General features: G+C 59.6%; 6 protein-coding genes across 6 annotated transcripts; all 6 read right to left on the reverse strand.

Annotated features, from left to right (window-relative positions):
* Positions 1-662: 662 nt before the first annotated feature.
* Positions 663-4,741, reverse strand: PLICBS_006866 (uncharacterized protein; the record flags this gene model as incomplete). The annotated part of the gene is made up of 3 exons (XM_018320245.2): positions 663-1,318; positions 1,387-4,332; positions 4,414-4,741. The coding sequence occupies 3 exons, from the start codon at positions 4,739-4,741 to the stop codon at positions 663-665; spliced, it is 3,930 nt and encodes a 1,309-aa protein (XP_018180142.2).
* A 974-nt stretch (positions 4,742-5,715) lies between these two features.
* PLICBS_006867 (lanosterol 14-alpha-demethylase) lies at positions 5,716-7,315 on the reverse strand (the record flags this gene model as incomplete). The annotated part of the gene is made up of 2 exons (XM_018320246.1): positions 5,716-7,053; positions 7,139-7,315. 2 exons carry the CDS (start codon positions 7,313-7,315, stop codon positions 5,716-5,718), a joined length of 1,515 nt encoding a protein of 504 aa, XP_018180143.1.
* Positions 7,316-8,413: 1,098 nt separating this feature from the next.
* Positions 8,414-10,232, reverse strand: PLICBS_006868 (uncharacterized protein; the record flags this gene model as incomplete). Its single annotated transcript, XM_018320247.1, has 3 exons — positions 8,414-9,084; positions 9,146-9,856; positions 9,923-10,232. The coding sequence occupies 3 exons, from the start codon at positions 10,230-10,232 to the stop codon at positions 8,414-8,416; spliced, it is 1,692 nt and encodes a 563-aa protein (XP_018180144.1).
* Positions 10,233-11,779: 1,547 nt separating this feature from the next.
* Positions 11,780-12,763, reverse strand: PLICBS_006869 (uncharacterized protein; the record flags this gene model as incomplete). The annotated part of the gene is made up of 1 exon (XM_018320248.2): positions 11,780-12,763. One exon carries the CDS (start codon positions 12,761-12,763, stop codon positions 11,780-11,782), a length of 984 nt encoding a protein of 327 aa, XP_018180145.1.
* A 189-nt stretch (positions 12,764-12,952) lies between these two features.
* Positions 12,953-13,825, reverse strand: PLICBS_006870 (uncharacterized protein; the record flags this gene model as incomplete). The annotated part of the gene is made up of 2 exons (XM_018320249.1): positions 12,953-13,476; positions 13,819-13,825. The coding sequence occupies 2 exons, from the start codon at positions 13,823-13,825 to the stop codon at positions 12,953-12,955; spliced, it is 531 nt and encodes a 176-aa protein (XP_018180146.1).
* A 218-nt stretch (positions 13,826-14,043) lies between these two features.
* On the reverse strand, positions 14,044-15,444 carry PLICBS_006871 (uncharacterized protein; the record flags this gene model as incomplete). Its single annotated transcript, XM_018320250.2, has 1 exon — positions 14,044-15,444. One exon carries the CDS (start codon positions 15,442-15,444, stop codon positions 14,044-14,046), a length of 1,401 nt encoding a protein of 466 aa, XP_018180147.1.
* Between the last annotated feature and the right edge of the window lie 1,550 nt (positions 15,445-16,994).

Raw genomic sequence — 16,994 nt, forward strand, 5'->3', positions numbered from 1 at the left:
TTTGTTTCGAAACCGTTCGGCTGGATCTCCATCAGGCGAACGTGACGACGCACCGCAAACCGCCTCAGCGAGCTTGGCAGTAGTCGGCCATACCTCACCTCGGTATTCAGGAACCCGTGGACTGGCCCATCGTTCTCGTACTTCGCGGATGACCTGAGCATGCACTGTTCCGTCCTCGGCTTGCAGGCAACGTTGCACATCAATCACATCACACAGAACGCATCTGCAGCATTTTGCTCATCACACTGGCACAAAGCGGCCGCGGTGTATATTGATTAAATGCAATATCTGTCGTGTCAAAGCTCTGCCACTTAGTTCCATCGCCCACAGTGGTCGGGCCAGAGTTGTTCTGTCGTCATCATCGCTCGCCTCCAGCGCCCAAACACCCGGTTCTGTAACTTCAAAGGAACCGCAACAAAAACCCTTCAGCCGTGACGGGACATGGGAAACGTGCCAGAGTGCATGTTCCGGACCCTTGGCTGTCATGGCACGCAGCCAACACACATGCCCTGGCTGTCCGTTGCTCCATCATCGTGCATGCGTCGTGCAGTAGATCGCCGCCTCCGCGTCCTCCAACGCACCACGCGCGTGAACAAACCACCAACCACGGCGTGTTGTTCTCGTGATCATGACACGGCAAGCCTTCTCCCTTCACAGACGCCTCATTCGGCCCCTTCAGCCCCGTCGCCGTTCTCTCGGGAAAGCCCGCTATCTGCCTCCGCGAACAGCGTTGATTGTCGTGCATCCCTAGGTAGCCTCACCCCGGTCCCGTCGTCGGCCGACCGCACCTTTCGGAGCGCACGCATCATGCCGTCCAGCCTCGACCGCTCCTGGATCACCATGCCCCGGGCGAATTCTCGGAGGGCTCGCCTGCCCATGGTCTCGTGCATATCCTGCCACCCAGCCAGCTCGCTCGCGACAGTCTGCTGCGTGTACCGCAGCTCCCGGCAGAGGTACTCGGCCTCTTGCCGCGATTGCTTCGCCCGCTGCTCCCTGCCGTCCTGCATCCGCTGTCTCGTCTCGTCTAGCAGGCCCAGCGGCCATCGCGATGACCTTCCAGCTGAGCTTTCGTTTCTGTCCGCTTCTCGCCTCGCCGCACCTATCTGGCTGATGAGGGTCGCTGGCCGCCCCAGGGAAGACAGCAGGGCCTGCACAGTCGACTGTATCGCTAGCAGCGTCGTGTGAAGCGTCATCTGAGGGCTAGACTGCATGGGAGCCATGCCCCTGACGTACACTTCCAACGCTCTGACGTGCGACGACGGCATGAACTCGACGGCCGCCACCTGGCGGTGGAGCAGTACCATGGAGTCGTACAAATCTACGTAAACAGTGTCAGTGTCTCTTATTCTGCCTCGGCGGAGAGGGATCCAAGAGGAAGGGACCTACCAGAAGAGGTTTGCCCGAGACCGTTTGCGCGCCGCGCGACGCTCTTGGTTGAGTAGCTCACGCTCCTCACCATTTCCCGGGCATGGTTGGCAAACTGCTCCACCTCTCTGACATCCTCCACGGGCTCGTACTCGTCTTTGATCTTCTCGGCCTTCATTTCTACCTTGAGCTTGGTACGCGCCTCCATCGCGTCCAGCTGCAGCTCCGGCACCAGGAAGAACTCCCACAGCATTTCGTGTGTGCCCAGAGTAGGATGGCCAAGCATGATCCTCAGGAACCAGTCTGTCTTGGCTTGTATGTCGCGCAGAAGCGACCGCGACGGCTTCGTCGGTAACTGAAAGGGCGAGCGCGTATCTGACATTGACGGGATCCAAGAGGCCGGGTGCTCGAGAGTCAACAGGTGCGCCAGCTGCTCGAAGTCGCTGAGCGAGCGTCGGCTGGTAGTCACCGTGTAGCTGTCGTGGTCCGTAGGTGCCGCGGACTTCAAGACGAGGCGGACGCTCCCGTCCTCGACGAAGAATGCACGCACAACTCCGGTAATTCGGCCGTCCCTCCCAACCGGCATGCTGAACAATCCCAAGTCGTCGATCTTGTTGCGCACGTCGTCATCCTTGGCCAGCTCAACCGCTGTGAGTCCGCGAACCTCCCTCGCCGCCACATCAACTCGCGGGTCGGCAAAGAGACACCGCACCATGTCATACCGGCCGTACTTGCTGGCCACCATTAACGCCGTAAATCTCTTCTCGTTTGTGGCGTTAACGTCGACGTCGCAGTAGTGCAAGATCCTCATGGCCAGCCTGGGGTCGTTGATGATATGCAGAAGCGTGTTGCCCTTCCCGTCGACGTGCTCGTCGACGTGCAGTGGCTGCTTGTCGCCCTGCGCCTCGCGTGCGACGCGAAGCCCTGTTTCCACCATGTCGAAGTAGTCAGCGTGATCGTAGGACCGGCACAGCGCAAACAGTGGCGTGCGCCCATTCTTATCTCGCTGCCGCCACGGCAACAGCCCGCCTATCCGGGTGATCAACGATGGAGCGTGGAATAAGTAGTGGCCGATGCTGCGACCCCATATGTCTTGTTCCGACAGATAGCGGACCAGCTGTTCGTGCGTCGCAAGCGAGCTGACGCGATCAAGGATCATATCGATCAGCTCGTCGTTGCCCAGTTGAACAGCAGCGCAAAGCAATGTCGTGTCCTCGTTGTTCATGTCTTCTAAAATCACTTCCAGCGGGTAGTATCCGGAGAGTGACAGGAGGTATCGTAGGGTTTCGGGCTGCTCGTTCTGGACCGCCATCATCAATATCGACTCGCCAAACGCGTCGCTCGTCTGAGCCAGCCTCTCCACCGACACATCACCTTCAAGGGCACTCCCTAGTGTCGCGAGACTCCCTGTGCGTGAGTGAAACGAGATTTCAGATCCGCTCGACAGGCTCCTCGTGTCCATCGCAACCCTCTTGATCCGTTTCATAGGCGGGAAATCTCCTTCACAACTGCCGTTGGACTGAAACGGGAACACATGGCTGAGTCCTGAGCCATGCGAGAAGTGATCCGACGCGGTGAGCGCAAGGGAAGACCTGCGGGAAGAGCCATTTGCGAAGCTCCATGTAAACGATGGCCGGCTACTGGCTCGTGAGGATTGGCGGGCATCCACCCCTTCCGCTTCTTCGTCGTCTGTGACGGCGGAAGTGCTCGGCTCCATGATGTCTCTCAGCTCGTTGAGGTTTCCATGCTTGGTCGCTTCCCACAGGGCCTTGTTCTTCCTGCTCGCTTTGCGCAACCCTGCCGAATCCATGGTGAGGTATGTCAAAACAGCCTCAAACGTGCTGAGCGCATACCCCATCTCGCCGCTGTCGACGTCATCGACAAAGATGAAGTTGCGGACATAGATGAGCCGCGCCTGCAGGTTCTTGACTTGCGACCGAATGACGACGTAGAGCAGAAGCGACACCAGCGTGTCTGCGTTGACCGTCATTATGGCCTTCTCGGAGCTGGCTTCGCCGCCATTCTCGTGCGGTCTTGACGTGTCCGTTAGTTGAGACACCGTCTTCATGGTAGTCAGGAGTGTGTCCATCATCTCCACGGGGCTCCTTGCGATGGAAATCTTTTTGAACTCCTCCACGACTGGCCCGAGCTGTATGAGCAGGTCATGCTTCGCCCTTGGACCGCCGTCAATGGCAATGCCAAGCTGTGAGATGTCGACAAACTCCATTTGCCGAATCTTTGCCTCCAGTTCCAGGTCCTCTGGCCGCTTCAAGCTTGTAAGCTTGGGGAATAGCAGGTGATGGACGTGCTCGGTGACGTATCGTTCGATGAGCTTCTCGACGAGGGGCCCGGTAAGGTCGGTGGTAGCTCCGAGCAGAGACAGTTGCTGCTTGTCCACGCTTTGGAATAAGTCAATGGCCGTGGTCACGGCCGTCTCCAGGGATGCCCTCATGACGTCCTCGTCATCTTCGGCGTAAAAGTCTTCGGTCACCGGGAGGCTGTCCGGGCTGTCCCGGCCACTGCGTCCTGTGAAGCTGTTGGACCGGGCTCTTTTCATTGCCGCCATTATCGGGCCCTCGGGCTGGGGGTCGGGTATGTTGGGCGCAGAAGGAGGAGGAGGCAGGGGCTTTTCGAAAACGGCCGTGAACTCCAGGAACAGCTTCTCCAGGCCTGACTGCATCTGGCGCGCAATCATGGGGAAATTGTTCAAGAGGTCATGGAACGTCTTGATGTCCTTTTTGCGCGGCACGGCGTCATCGGCGGACTCGCCGTTTTGCGCCTTGCTTTGTTCCGCCGCGGCCTTCCTGCCCAGGCCGTGGACGAGGATCGCGGGGGTAATCTTGACCTCCTCCCAGGTGCCCACCAAGGGTTTCGATATAAAGTATACCAGCCATTGCCGCGGCTCGAAGACGTCAGGGTACCAGGTCGTATCGTTCAGGAGCTGAGCTTGGGCGAGAGCCTTGAAGCCTGGTAAAGGTGGCCGTCAGCATACACGTAGCTGCAAGATGAATCGGCGCCCGCCCTACGGCAGCGCAATCTTAGCTTTACCTTTGTTGCTGTACACAAAAGAGTCTTTGATAACAACAGTGCGCCCGTTGAGCGTCGAGAACTGTTTGGCCTTGCCCCTCACGTCGCGCAGGTTCTGGGTGGCCTCCTTGCCGGCGCTGGAGCTCGAGGTCGGGATGCGCAGGACATGGCTGCTCAGGAACTCTTCAGAGGCGATGACCTCTTGGGCAGAGGAGCCGCTGTCGGTCTCCTTGTAGGTGAGGAGCACATCCGTCAGAGGTACGAGCAGGATGTGGTGATGGACCGGAGCGCACTGCGCGACGACGGAGCTCTTGAAGAAGGCGGCAAGGAAGGGGTTTAGCGGTTGCATTCATTCGACGAGTCGGGCGACGAGGGGGGGCTTTGTCGGCGCCGTGGTGTGCGCGTGCGGCCAGCAGGCTGGGTGGGCGATGCGGCTTGCTGGACGACGGCGGCGCGAGTGGAAGCAGGAGGTGGTGAGGTCGAGCTGCGATCGACATGTGATGATGGATGGGCGGTTCGAGACGGGTAGCGCGGGTGTTGCTCGTGGGGGTTGGGCGTGTCTGAGGTGGCGCGGATGCAGGGCGTGCGGGCGAGAGGGTGACTATGCTGTGGCAGGTCGTTGATGGGCGTCGCTGTCAGGGTGGTGAGCGTTAAAAGACGGGAGGTAGAAACATGAAGCCAGCGGCGGGCACATCAACGGACGGGTGGAAGGAACGGGTCGAGTTGCCTTGCGCGCGGTCCCTGAGACGCCCTGTACGATGGAAGCAGCTTGGGGCTTGCTTAGGTGGTGGAGGGTGGAGGCACCAGGTCCCTCCGGGGGCCCTGTTGGAGCACCCAGATGAACTGGAGCTGAGCTGTCCGGGTGTGCAGCACCGCACCCATGCGGCGCAGCCCAGTCCACCTCAGGTGCTTCCCCCTTCCGGTGGATCCCCATCGTGAGCGCCGGCACTGGTTCTCACCCCAGCGGCCCAGCTTATCCCAGGGCGCCAGAGCACTAAAGTCGCGGGAGCGCACGGGCCATTGGCCGGCCACCTGTGACGTGGCGGCCAGTCAGCGATGAGCGCCAGCTGTTCAGGGGGGCCCGCCTCAGATCATCACCGAACGACACCTCTCGATTACTCGTCATCACTCAGCACGTCTCTGCATGCATTGTGCATGCACCCATGCACACTATGGCTTCATACATTTGTTATTGCATGTTGTTTACCCAGGTGCTGCTGCGACTGCGGCAATCCTCCACTGCCTGCGCATCCTGGCCAAGGTATCTGCAAGCTATGCGCAGCCATCAAGTCCCTCTGCCATCGTCCATCACGGTCTGACTGCTCACGCTTCCAACCCCGACTCGTACCGCCGTTCCCACCGCACCACCGCCGGCTCCTTGGGCCGCGACAGCAGCGATGAGTAGTCCGTCTCCGGCACCGTCCCCTTCCCGTCTACCGTGTAGAACCGGAAGCTGCGCACCAGCGTCGCGACGATGACTCCCAGGTTGAGGTAGGCAAACTTCTCCCCCACGCAACGGTGTCGGCCCGCGCCAAAGGGCAGATAGGGGCTGCGCGTGCCACGCGAGATGCTTTCATCGTCCTCGTCGCCGCCGTTGCCGCCGCTCACCGCTCCAGAGGCCGATTCCCAGCGGTGCGGATCCCATTCGCTGGCGTTCTTGAAGTGGTGCTCGCTCATGGCCGTAACAGACGGCGATGCCAGGAGTACCTTGTCCGGCGTTACGACGTATGGCGTGCCAGGTACCTCCATGGGCCGCTTGACCTTGCGCATGACGGAGTGGATGGCCGAGTGCACTCTTAGCGTCTCCTTTATCACATTGCTTAGCAGAGGAAGCTTCGCCAGGTCAGAGTACTTCAACGGCTCCAATTGTCCGGTCCCTGTGGCGCCCAGGTTGGCCACCTGCTCGCGGTACAGCTGCTCCCCAATATCTGGCCGGGACGCAAGATGCAACATAATCCACGAGCTTGCCGAGGCAGACGTGTGCTGCCCCGCCATGAGCAGCGTAATCATCAAGTGCGCAATCTCCTTGTCAGGCACAGCCCGGCCGTCCTTGTATTTGCAGTTCATGAGGTTCGAAATCATGTCAGAGCTCGGAGCGGCTCCGCTCTGCCGGCGCCTCGCAATGATGTCCATGTAGACGTCTCGCATCTTTGAGTGCGCCTCGTCTCGCTTGCGGTTGTGCGGCAGCGGTGCCCACGGCATCAGGAAGTTGATGGGCTGGAAGCCCATGTCCAGGTCGTGATAAAGCGACGCGAACTCGGCGGTCAGCTTGGCCCGCACCTCGTCCCCCTGCAGGGCCCTCCCCGCGGTGAAAATTGTTATTTCCGACATGGTCTTGCCGACGTGCGTGGTCCCGTTCTGGCCCTTGAAGGCGGCGGCCCCCTTGATGTAGTCGAGCACTTCTCGTTCGATGAGCGGGACGTGGGACTCGAGGGCCTGTTGCGTGAGCCCAAACTTGACAAACTTCTTCTGCTCCATGAGCTTCGAGTTGGGGCAGTCGTAGATGACGTCGGAGCCGAAGACGGGGATCGTCAGGGGGCCGTAGATCTCTTCGGCGTTGAGGTCTTGCTGCTTGCCGTTGAGGATGAATTCGTTTCCTTCCAGGCCAAAGTAGCACGTAATTCGTTTCCCGAGCAGCACAAAAGTGAAGATGTCGCCATACTGTCATATTGCCGCCGTTAGTCTAGCCGACGTGCGCTGGAGTCTGCAACTCAGACCCTGCTCTAGGGGGCGTTGCCATGCGTACCTTTTCTCGGCATCTCGAAAAGAAGCTCTGAGGGTTTGTGCCATAGGACACCGCGCTTCCGAGGAAGGGAAACCAGTGGAACACCGTCGGCGGCTCAGTGCGGCGTTTCGGAAGCAGCTGGCGGATGATGCAACTGGTCCAAAGGACCAGCGGCAAGACGACAAGCCACCAAATCATTGTCGAAGCCGATGCAGAAAGGCAAGAAACAAGTAACCTCAAAATCTTGGTTGTGTTTTTCTGTCTAAATTCTTCTTCCCATGGTTTGGGCGGAGAGGTACTGGCTCTTATACTAAGGCGCCGGCTTCTGTCTTGGCAACACTCAGCATTCCCTCCGCGAAAAGACAAAGCAAACACCTTTACGCGTACCTTGGCGTGCAAAGAGTCTCACCAAAACCCCGTAATACCATTTTTCATTGCCGCCAGCACGCGTGTAAGTCCTCCCGTTGCCTACGGACAGGTGGTTGGCGGGTTGTCGTATTCGTATTCGGTCCGGCGGGTCCCAAGTCGGGTGCACATAAAGGATCGAGAAGGGAACGACTCCCTCAGCATTACGGTTTTGAGATTTTCCTTTAAGCCTTTCATGTGTCAGGGGCAGTAGTTCTGAGCCAAGGGATGGTGGCATTTGACGTGTGGTTGGAAGTCAGGCTTGGATCAACATCAATGCCACAACCACTACCCGGGCTGCGAATTCCAGGGGAATTCCACACAGCATCAACGTACCGCTTCAGCAATATCTGCATGCGGTATGGTAAATGATATAGTGTGGAATAGAGACATGCTTCCAGAAGTTGCATTCATGTCGCGGAACATGAGCTCGCCAAAATGTCAACGTGGATAATCATTATCGAGCAGCCTGGGGCTCATGTCCGAGCTCCATTGATGGTGCTCACTCAACAGTAGAACGCAACGGAGCCGCATTAAGCGGCGGCTCCGTCGCAGATCTCCTTGCTCATTGGCGGGTCACGGCGTCCGTACCAGGTTTCGTTCCGAATCATCTCCAACAGGGGTAAGAATCCCCCATCGTGTTCGTTCCAGGTCGCTAGTCTAACTCTATGCAGCAGAGTAGGATATGCCAAAATGAATAAGCGTCACGTTTCCCTCGACCACTTCGCAGGCCAACGTGTCCGCCTTCTTGTCTGAGTCGTGTCTGAGGCTGACCCCCAGCCCAGGATATCTTTCTTGACTTCGTACCGCGGGTCCGGAAACAACCACCCACCGGGTCAAAACGCCTTTACCTGCAAATGCAAAAGATCCAAAATGGGGAGAGCGTGGTAGCTAAAACGAGTTCCACATCTTCTTCCAGAAGGGGACCTTTCTGGTTTGGAACGCTTCGTCCTCCGGCAATATACCCTTCTGATCCAGATCAGTCCTCCTGCCACTGTCCAGATCAATCTCCCAACTGCGCTTGAACTTGTCTCGGCCACGCCAGTATAGTTTGCCCGCCACGTAAATGATTGCAAACAATGGGAGTAGGATATACGCGTCAACGAAATTCCCGGCGTCGAATGGGGCCAAAGTCGTCCACCCTTGGACCAGCGCCAGGAAAAGGTTGATGGCGACGCCAAAGTATGCAATATACGGATACCAAAGGCTCTTGAACGGAATCTCGCTGACGTCCCGGTTTTGAGCCGCCCAGGCGCGGCGGAACCGAATGTGAATGAAGCTGATGCTGCCCCACACAAGGAAGGTGCTTACACCCGAAAGGTTAACAATGTACTGGTACGCCTTGGAGGCGCCGGTCGACACGTTCATCATGGAGATGGCGCCGACGGCGTTGGTGATGAGGATGGCCCAGACCGGAACACCCCTCTTATTCGTCCAGCCGATGAAGCTGGGTGCCTTGCCGGACTGCGCCATGTACAAGATGGTGCGTGAGCCGATGTAGATGGAGGAGTTGACGGCCGACAAGCACGTGATGAGAATGAATGCATTGATGAGATGGACGCCTACAAACCATGTCAGCACTTTATAAATGTAAGCGTCTTATTCCGGGCGTCGGGGACGTACCTCCTTCCCAGCCAGCATTCTGGAGGGCAATCGTCATGGGGCTCTTCAGCGCCTTGGATCCTCCGTTGACAAGACCATCGGCGTTCGCGGGGCAGGTGATGCCAAAGAAGAGGGCGGATCCCATGTACACGAAGATGATGCGCCAAAACACCTGACGAATGGCCTGGGGCACGGCGACACCTGGGTTTCTCGTCTCGGTGGCGGCGACGGCGACTGACTCCACGCCAGCGTAGAACGTGCTGGTGAAGACAAAGACTTGCGCGACACCCTTGAAGCCGTTTCCGTTGAACGGGCCGGGATCGTGCCAATAGCGAAAGCCGAGTGCCTCCTTCTGGCCGACAAGGCCGCCCGCCGCGTAAATGATGGCGAAGATGAAGTAGGCGGTCAGTCCCAGGAGCTTGAGGAGAGCGAGCCAAAACTCGGCCTCTCCGAATGCCTCAACGCCGAGAAGCTGAAAGCCGAAGAAGATGGTCCACAGGATGAGGAACCAGCCCCAGAGCGGGACCTGGGGGACCCAGTAGGTGAGGATGCTGCATATGACGTTGTACTCGTTGGCGAGGACCGCGGCCCAAATGATGAAGTAGTTCCATCCCACGGCCACGGAAAAGGATTTGTCGACCATGCGCTCGGCGAGTGAGACGAATGAGCCACCACCGGGGAAGATTGTGGTAATTTCACCGAGAGACTGCATGATGGCAAAAGCGATGATACCTACAGCAGGTAGGGGTGGTTAGACAAGGTCTCAATCTCAAGAGTCGCCTTGGAGGCGAGACATACCAATGACACCAAAACCAATGAGCAGCGACGCGGGACCGCCATTTTGCAACGCACCGCCGGCGCCGACCAGCAAGCCGGGACCAATGATGCCGGCCAGGGCCATCATGGAGAGATGGCGATTTTTCAGGCCGCGCTTCACGCCAGAGTCGGGGTCCATGGTGCTGCCGTCGCTTGGCACGAACTCGGGCGCGTCACCGTAGGCGCCATAGCGGGCGGCCTCGTCGTCGTAGCCTCCGGCCGAGCTGTCTGCCGGATGCGGGTCACCGGCCAGCTTGCCTCCGCCCCCGTCGCTTTTCCGGCGTCCGAACATTGGCGGCGACGATTCGGTTCGCTTGACTGTATGATCGTGCCGGAAAACAAGAATGGGAAGCCGGGGGAGGGCGAGATTTTAAGATGGATTCCGAGGGGAGAAAAAAGAGGGGACCATGTGAGAGACAGACGGAGAGAGAGCGAGAGCGAGAAGAGGGGGGACCGGGGGGGAGGGGAGGTCGAGATGGGAATGAGCGACCCTGGCGATGGGATGGGGGATACCAATATCTAGACTCGGTGGACTGTATCTGTCAGCGACGAGCGCGCGCAACGCGGCAGGAACTGCCTGCCCTCAAGCAGCGAATGCGACCGACGGATAGATGCGCTAGCAAAACCAGATCCAGCGCCGTAGTTTATTAGTACCTCGTGCTTCAGCATCCAGACGCGGAGCAAAGACCACGAAGCACACCAGCCAGCGGCGTGTGTATCGACGACGACCCGCCGCCGAGTCTAACGCACACGGGTAGCGCGCAGGGTTGGTCTGCTCGCCTGGGGCGATGAGGCTGCTTGACTCGCCCGCCGCGACGATGACGTGATGCGCCTCGACCAGGTCCAGGCCGTCGACGAGATTTCACATGGTACGCAGGCAGGCCGGTCCCCTCGCGGGGAAGCCAGGCACGCAAGGGGACGAGGACGGCAGTGAGACAGCGCCGACCGGTGAGAAGCCGGGCGGTCGACGTCTTGTTCAAGGGCCGCGACGGCGATGCGACGACGGCCCGGATGGAACATCGGCTCGTTCCATGTCCAGCGCAGCCAGACCATCGCGAAGGGGGGCGACTGCCCGAGGCTCGATGGAGCTAAGCACAGCACGCGTCGCATCTGGCGGAGTTAGCGCCGTAAGACCGCATGGGGTGCTGCGCTGGCCGCTCGACGGACGAGGCACGACATGATGCAATTCCGCCAAGGGCGGTGCACTTGGGCGCGACAAGCACCATCATCAGGGGTCCCTGATCGTTGAGAGAGCGCTAGCAACATGCAATTCGCCCGCCCGTTAGAGTTCAGCCCATGAGACTTTTTCCCTGCGCTCTATCCATGCTTGCCATGGTTGGGCGGCCGTCCAGGCTCCAAGGCGGCCCCCTCCCCGAACCAAGCACGTCAGAATATTGCCCGCTGGCGACAGACCCTTTTTTCCTCGTCCCTTCTGGCTCCGTACAGTGTCCTCGCTGACCTCGGTGAGCCAATGGCGGTGTGGATGCCGCGCGGGCGTCCCGAGGCTGCGGGCGGGCGGCGGGTCCGGATCCGGCCTCCGGCACATGCTTTCATGTTCGCAGGTAGTGTCTCGGCATCGCGGGCTAGATCCGCAACTTTAACTGGCCCTATGCGTGTGTGTGTGTAACGAATTCTCGAGGTAGTAGGCCGATGCAATGCAACAGGGCTGCGCCCATGTCGGCGCTCCCTTACATATATCTGCGGGCAGAAGACGGGCTAATAAGTATCGTTTGAAACAGACATGCGTCCCCTCCGGCTCGTCGGGGGCGGACCCTGTCCTGTCAGCAGTGAATTTGCGCGCTCGCTAAGCTACCAACCCAAGACTAGCTAGGACGGGAATCACACCTCCTGGCCCCCGAGCGTCTCCTCAAATACCTCAAAGTTGCCCTCGTTCCGTCGGTCATACACGGCAAACCATACCTCCTCCCACCATCCACCCTGGAACTCGGTCTCCTGCAGTACCTCGAGCCAGCACTTGGCCACCTCCTCCTTGGGGTTCCTGAACGCGCCGCAGCCCAGAGCCCCGAGGACCAGGAGCCCGTGGCCTCGTTGTGCGGCCATCCGCAGGCACAGCCGCATCTTGTCCTTGGTAAGCACCCGCGCCCTGGGGTCCGCGTAGACGAGACGCTCGTACACGGCACCAGCTGGCGTGTTGCCGCGGACGCGCTTCGTCTCCGGCTGGCGGAGCGCCGCGACGCTGAGCACGCTCACGACGGGGAGGTCCTCGGGCTTGACGTCTGGCAGCAGCAGCTTGTGGCCGGACGGCATGTCGGAGCGGATGACGACCACGTCAGGCGTGTACAGCCCCATGCGCTGTTTGAATGGATAGTATCGGCGGTGCAAGGAAAGGGCCAGCGAGCTGCGATAGCACAGCGCTTCCTCCTGCGCGCGAGCACCCTTGAGCCAGCCGCCACCCGGGTTGGCGTGGCTGGCCATGTTCAGAACCGCGACGCGTCCGGAATCCGGAGACGATGCCTTGGATGCCGCGAGCTCGATGGCGGCGTTGAATGAGTCATCGTTGACAATGCGGATCGTGGCCTTGCCCGTCGGTGTTCTCTTGGGGCAGTCGGACGCCTTGAGCGGCGGCAGCGTGTCCAGGAAGAGCGCTTCAGACTTGGCGGCCTGAATATCGGGGAGATGCTTGAGAATGTCGGGGAGAACGGTCCTGGTCTCCTTGGCCGTTGCGGCGAGGTCTTCCCGCTGGCGATACGAGTCGCGCTTTGGTGGGTTTTGATGTGACGAGGTGCCTGCCACGCCACGCCGGCTGGCGCTGCCCCCAGACGACATCCACTTGTCGAGAGTCTTTTGATTTGGATCCGGCATTTTGGCTGACGACGATTGCTTGATACGACGACGACGAACTGGATGAGAAAGGGCTTAAATGGTGCGTGATTGCCTGGTCTGTGACTAACAACCCGAGAGTCACGATGCAGGGTAGTGGTGGTGATGCAGGAACACAGCGGGCGGGCGAGCTCCACCGCTGTGCCTACCTAGCCTAATAGCTAGGCAGACTCAGCTGATGAGCGACCCCTCGCCAGCAGTCGCAGCCGCACTCGCTGCCAGCCTCTCAATGCCCGCCTCGTCAACCCGCAGCGCAACCCAGTCATCCTTTCTCGTCGCGCCCAGCTTGTCGTAAAACGCAAGCGCGCGCTCGTTGTCCTTGAGGCACAGCCACTCCATCTTGACGCAGCCCGCCTTGCGCGCCTCGCGCGCCATAGCCTCAATCAGGAGCTTGCCGTACCCCCGGCGCCGATATCGCGGCACCACGTAGAACTCCTCCAGGCAGACCCCCGGCGCCGCCTTCCACGTCGTGTAGTTGTAGAAGTAGATGGCCATGCCGGCGACGTCTCCCTCGGGCGCGACGATGAGCAGCGGCCAGGCGAAGCGATGCGTCGTGCCCGCCGCGGCAATGGCCCCCGACTTGGCATCGGCAAAATGCAGCGTCGCGGCCAGGCCTGCTTCCGTCACCGGGACGTGCGTGCCCGGTGCCTGGTCGGCGCCTCCAGCCACGATGAATTCGCGGATAGTTGGCACATCTGCGTTTGCGGCGCGGTCAATTCCACGGGAGCTCTGAGGACGGTAAGGGTGCGGAGGACTTGCCCGCCTCTGTCGCGAACCGAATTTCTAGTTCCGAAGACATAATGCTGGTGTATATCTGGAGATACGAAGATGCGCGTGGCTTGCAGCTGGTCGCGTGCTCTTGTGGCAGGATCGAAAACTTGTACTCTGGCAGGAGATTTGTTCGATCGACACTTCTCGAACCCCATAGTTTACAAGTAGGGCGCGCCCTCTCTCCACGCGGAACGGAACCTCTTAGCGTTGAGTCTAGTTGGAACAGATCGCGACGTGGCTATCCCGACGCGGACTCTCCTGCATACCTCGCATAGTTTTCATCTCCGGCAGCGAGTTGCCTTTCTATCTAATCAAGTGGCAACTACTTCGCATAGTTCCCATTTAGAACTGCGCAGTCCCTCCATCTAGATACATCATAGTGACCGCGTACACACCGGACAGACAGCAAGGGTATCTTTGCGTGTAATGTACAAATCATATAGTACAGGCTGCGAGGCAGCAGTGTATCCAGCCTTCACCGACAACATCCCTCAAGCCGGCGTCTTGATAGCCCCGTCGGGAACTGTGTCGTCGGCTTCAAATTTGCGGGGGATCAAACCCTCGACCATGTCAATGGCTCCTTGGGCGTCATTCTTGTTGAACAGGAACAAGCCCTGGATCGCCGCGGTGCTGGTATGCCTGTTGGATGGCTTCCCTTCCTTGTCCGTTCCGAAGAGACCCAGTTCATCCAGTCGCTGCAAGAAGCGTTGGCGGTCAGAGCCGTTCTGGTCCACGTCCCCATAGAATCGATCCCACATCTGCGCAGCCTGGTATCTGGTGGCTTCGCCGATTCGAAGCATCATGTCAACCCGGCCTGGACGAATCAGCGCCGGGTCGAGGCGGTCAATATGATTCGTCGTCAGAAACGCAATGCGTTCCTCACCGGCGGCCAGGCCATCCAGTGCGTTGAGCAAGCCCGAAAATGTGACGCTGGCACCTGAGTAGCCATCGGCGTCGCGCTGACGTCGGTTAACAAAGGCCGCATCAGCATCCTCGAGCAGCAGCAAGCTCCTCTTGGGCAGCTTTGTCAAGAGATATGCCAGCTTGTCGTCCGTCATGCCCATCTCGCTGAGGTTAACCATGGCCACCCCAAAGTCCAGCTCTCCGGCCAGCGCTTGGATGAAAGAACTCTTTCCACTTCCTGGCGGCCCGAAAAGGAGGTACCCCCTTCGATATGGGATGCCTCGATCCACGTACCATTGCTGTCTCGACATGAAGTCCTTGACATCGGCAACGATACTCTCCTTGACGCCTTCATCGAGAACCACAGAGCCAAGCGGGCGCTTCTTCCTCGGCTCCCCGAGGGGCGCCCAGTCCATGCCTCGTGCAGCATATACAATCGTTCGGCCTTCGTTCGCCTTGGCGGCAAGTTGGTGAGCCTCGGAGAAGATGGCTTCAAAAGCATGCCGGTGGGCCCACAGGGTGGTCAACTGCACTATCTCGTGGGGCTCTCCGGTGTTCATGTTGGCCGTGCTATGCTTCTCCCTGTTGACGGCGATGTAGGCGCCGCCAAACTTGACAATGTGCCGTCCATAGCCAGGTTGGAGAAAGAAGTGCGCGTCGGTGGGCCCGCCGAGGTTGGCTCCGCGGGAGCTCGTCGTCGTCGTCACGGAAAGGTTGTGTATCCGTGTCAGACGCGATGCGATGAAGCCAGGGTTCTCGCGCGGCTGCGAAAGCCATGCGAGAATCCACGGGTAGGCCGGGTCCTGCTTGCTGATCTCGACATTGACGAGCAACCGGCGGCGAGCGGCGCCGAGGGCCACGATGGCGCCTTTGCGGGCAAACGCTGCAGCGGCGCCGAGGGAGGCTAGGCCGATGCCTCCTGCAAAGAGGGGATTGTCGAAGAGCGCATCGAGGCTGAAAAGCGAGCTCGGAGCTGATGAGGTCGACATGCCGACGCGCGTGCTGCGTTATTGTTCGCTGCCGTCATGGCTTGGGGGTTCAAAAGTGACAGAAAAAGTGGATGACTAAGCGCGCGTTTGGTGCAACCTGCACCAGCGAAATCGTGAGACTTGACTTTCACGAGCTTGCAACTCGGCCTTAAGGCCATCAGATGGAATGATAGCATCCGCGATGAAGGCGAAAATGGCGCGTGTAACGGGAAACACAGCTTGAGTCGCGGCTGGTGTCCAGTCCTCAGCAATGGGCGAGCCCGGCGCAAACTGGCGGAGGGTAGTTACAATGCTTTGCCCAGCAAGGCAGGCCCACAAGCATCGTCACAAGCTTACGAGTAAGGCACAGAGCAGTGGTCTCGACGCACCGCAAAATGCGGGCGCCCAACATGGAGGTCACGAGCCAACGGCCAGTCGCGGACGAGCCGCGCTTGTTTGATGGGAGAGGTGAGGCGAGAGGGAGGGGCAGGAGGGGCATGCGGTGGGTTATTTCAACGGGACGGGATCCATGGAGGGGTAATAATCCAGTTGCGAGCGCTGGCGATGCCGAGAATGGGGCGATTCCAACAGCTCCTGCGGGCTCAAACTTGCAATGCGAAATGTCATTGTCATGCGGCGGACTGCGTTCCCGTCACGTCGTCACGTTGAGCCCAGGTGCTTGTGTGCTTTCGTCTCTGTGGCCGACGGGCCGTGGCTAACCCGCCTGTGCCGGTTCTGCGTCTGTCGGCGAGATCGGGATCGGCGGGCATCTTTTGGCTTCGGCATCGACAGATGGAAGCTAGAAATACGTTAAGCATCAATTAGCTACTGATTTGAGCTGCCGTGGCTGGGCATGCCACTTTAGTAGTAGTACCCGAATGCATGAAGCTACCCGAGGCGGGTGTCGTCCGCCGGGTCGTGCTCGGAGCTGGACGGCAAGCGACGGAACGACACGCGCTGGAGCTCGCCGTGGTGCCGGGGCGGAGGGGCCATGGAGAAGACGGGAGGCGGGCAGGCGAAAAGAGCCCGCTGTCGAGTGTCATGACATGGTAAAGCAACGTGGAATGGCCTCTGCAACTACAGAGGAGTGTGCCTCTATTGCATTTTAGTTCAGCGGCGAGCTTGACTGGTGGATGCTCCTCCGAGCTGCCCGTGCTGTGCTTCCACCGTGCTGCCCGCTGAAGTGTGCTGAACCGTGCTGTGCCCCGCGCGCTGTCCTGCGCATCTCGCTAGGTGCGTCCCGCATGTTTCCGCCCGCCCCGAGATGTCGGCTGCGGCAGGCGAGTCGCCCGGCAATGACGAGCCTTGAGGTCACCCACCACGGCACCAGCCCCGCTGCTGGTGCTGCTCCTGGCGACACCCGACCTCCTTCCCGACAATTGCCATCCCGCGATCTTCTCCTCTCCTCCTCTTCCTCCCTCCTCTTTCCTTCCCTCCTCTCCTGTATTCATCCTTGCTCTGCATCCCAGCGCACACACAACACCCGCTTTGCTGCGAACCCCTGCGTCCCACTCGACCATCGCGACCTGACCTCATCAATCCTGTAAGTTGTTGAGCCCCTCTTTGCACCT

The sequence above is a fragment of the Purpureocillium lilacinum genome (assembly GCF_023168085.1).
Source record: "Purpureocillium lilacinum CBS 284.36 DNA, scaffold_5, whole genome shotgun sequence".
NCBI classification, from domain to species: domain Eukaryota; kingdom Fungi; phylum Ascomycota; class Sordariomycetes; order Hypocreales; family Ophiocordycipitaceae; genus Purpureocillium; species Purpureocillium lilacinum.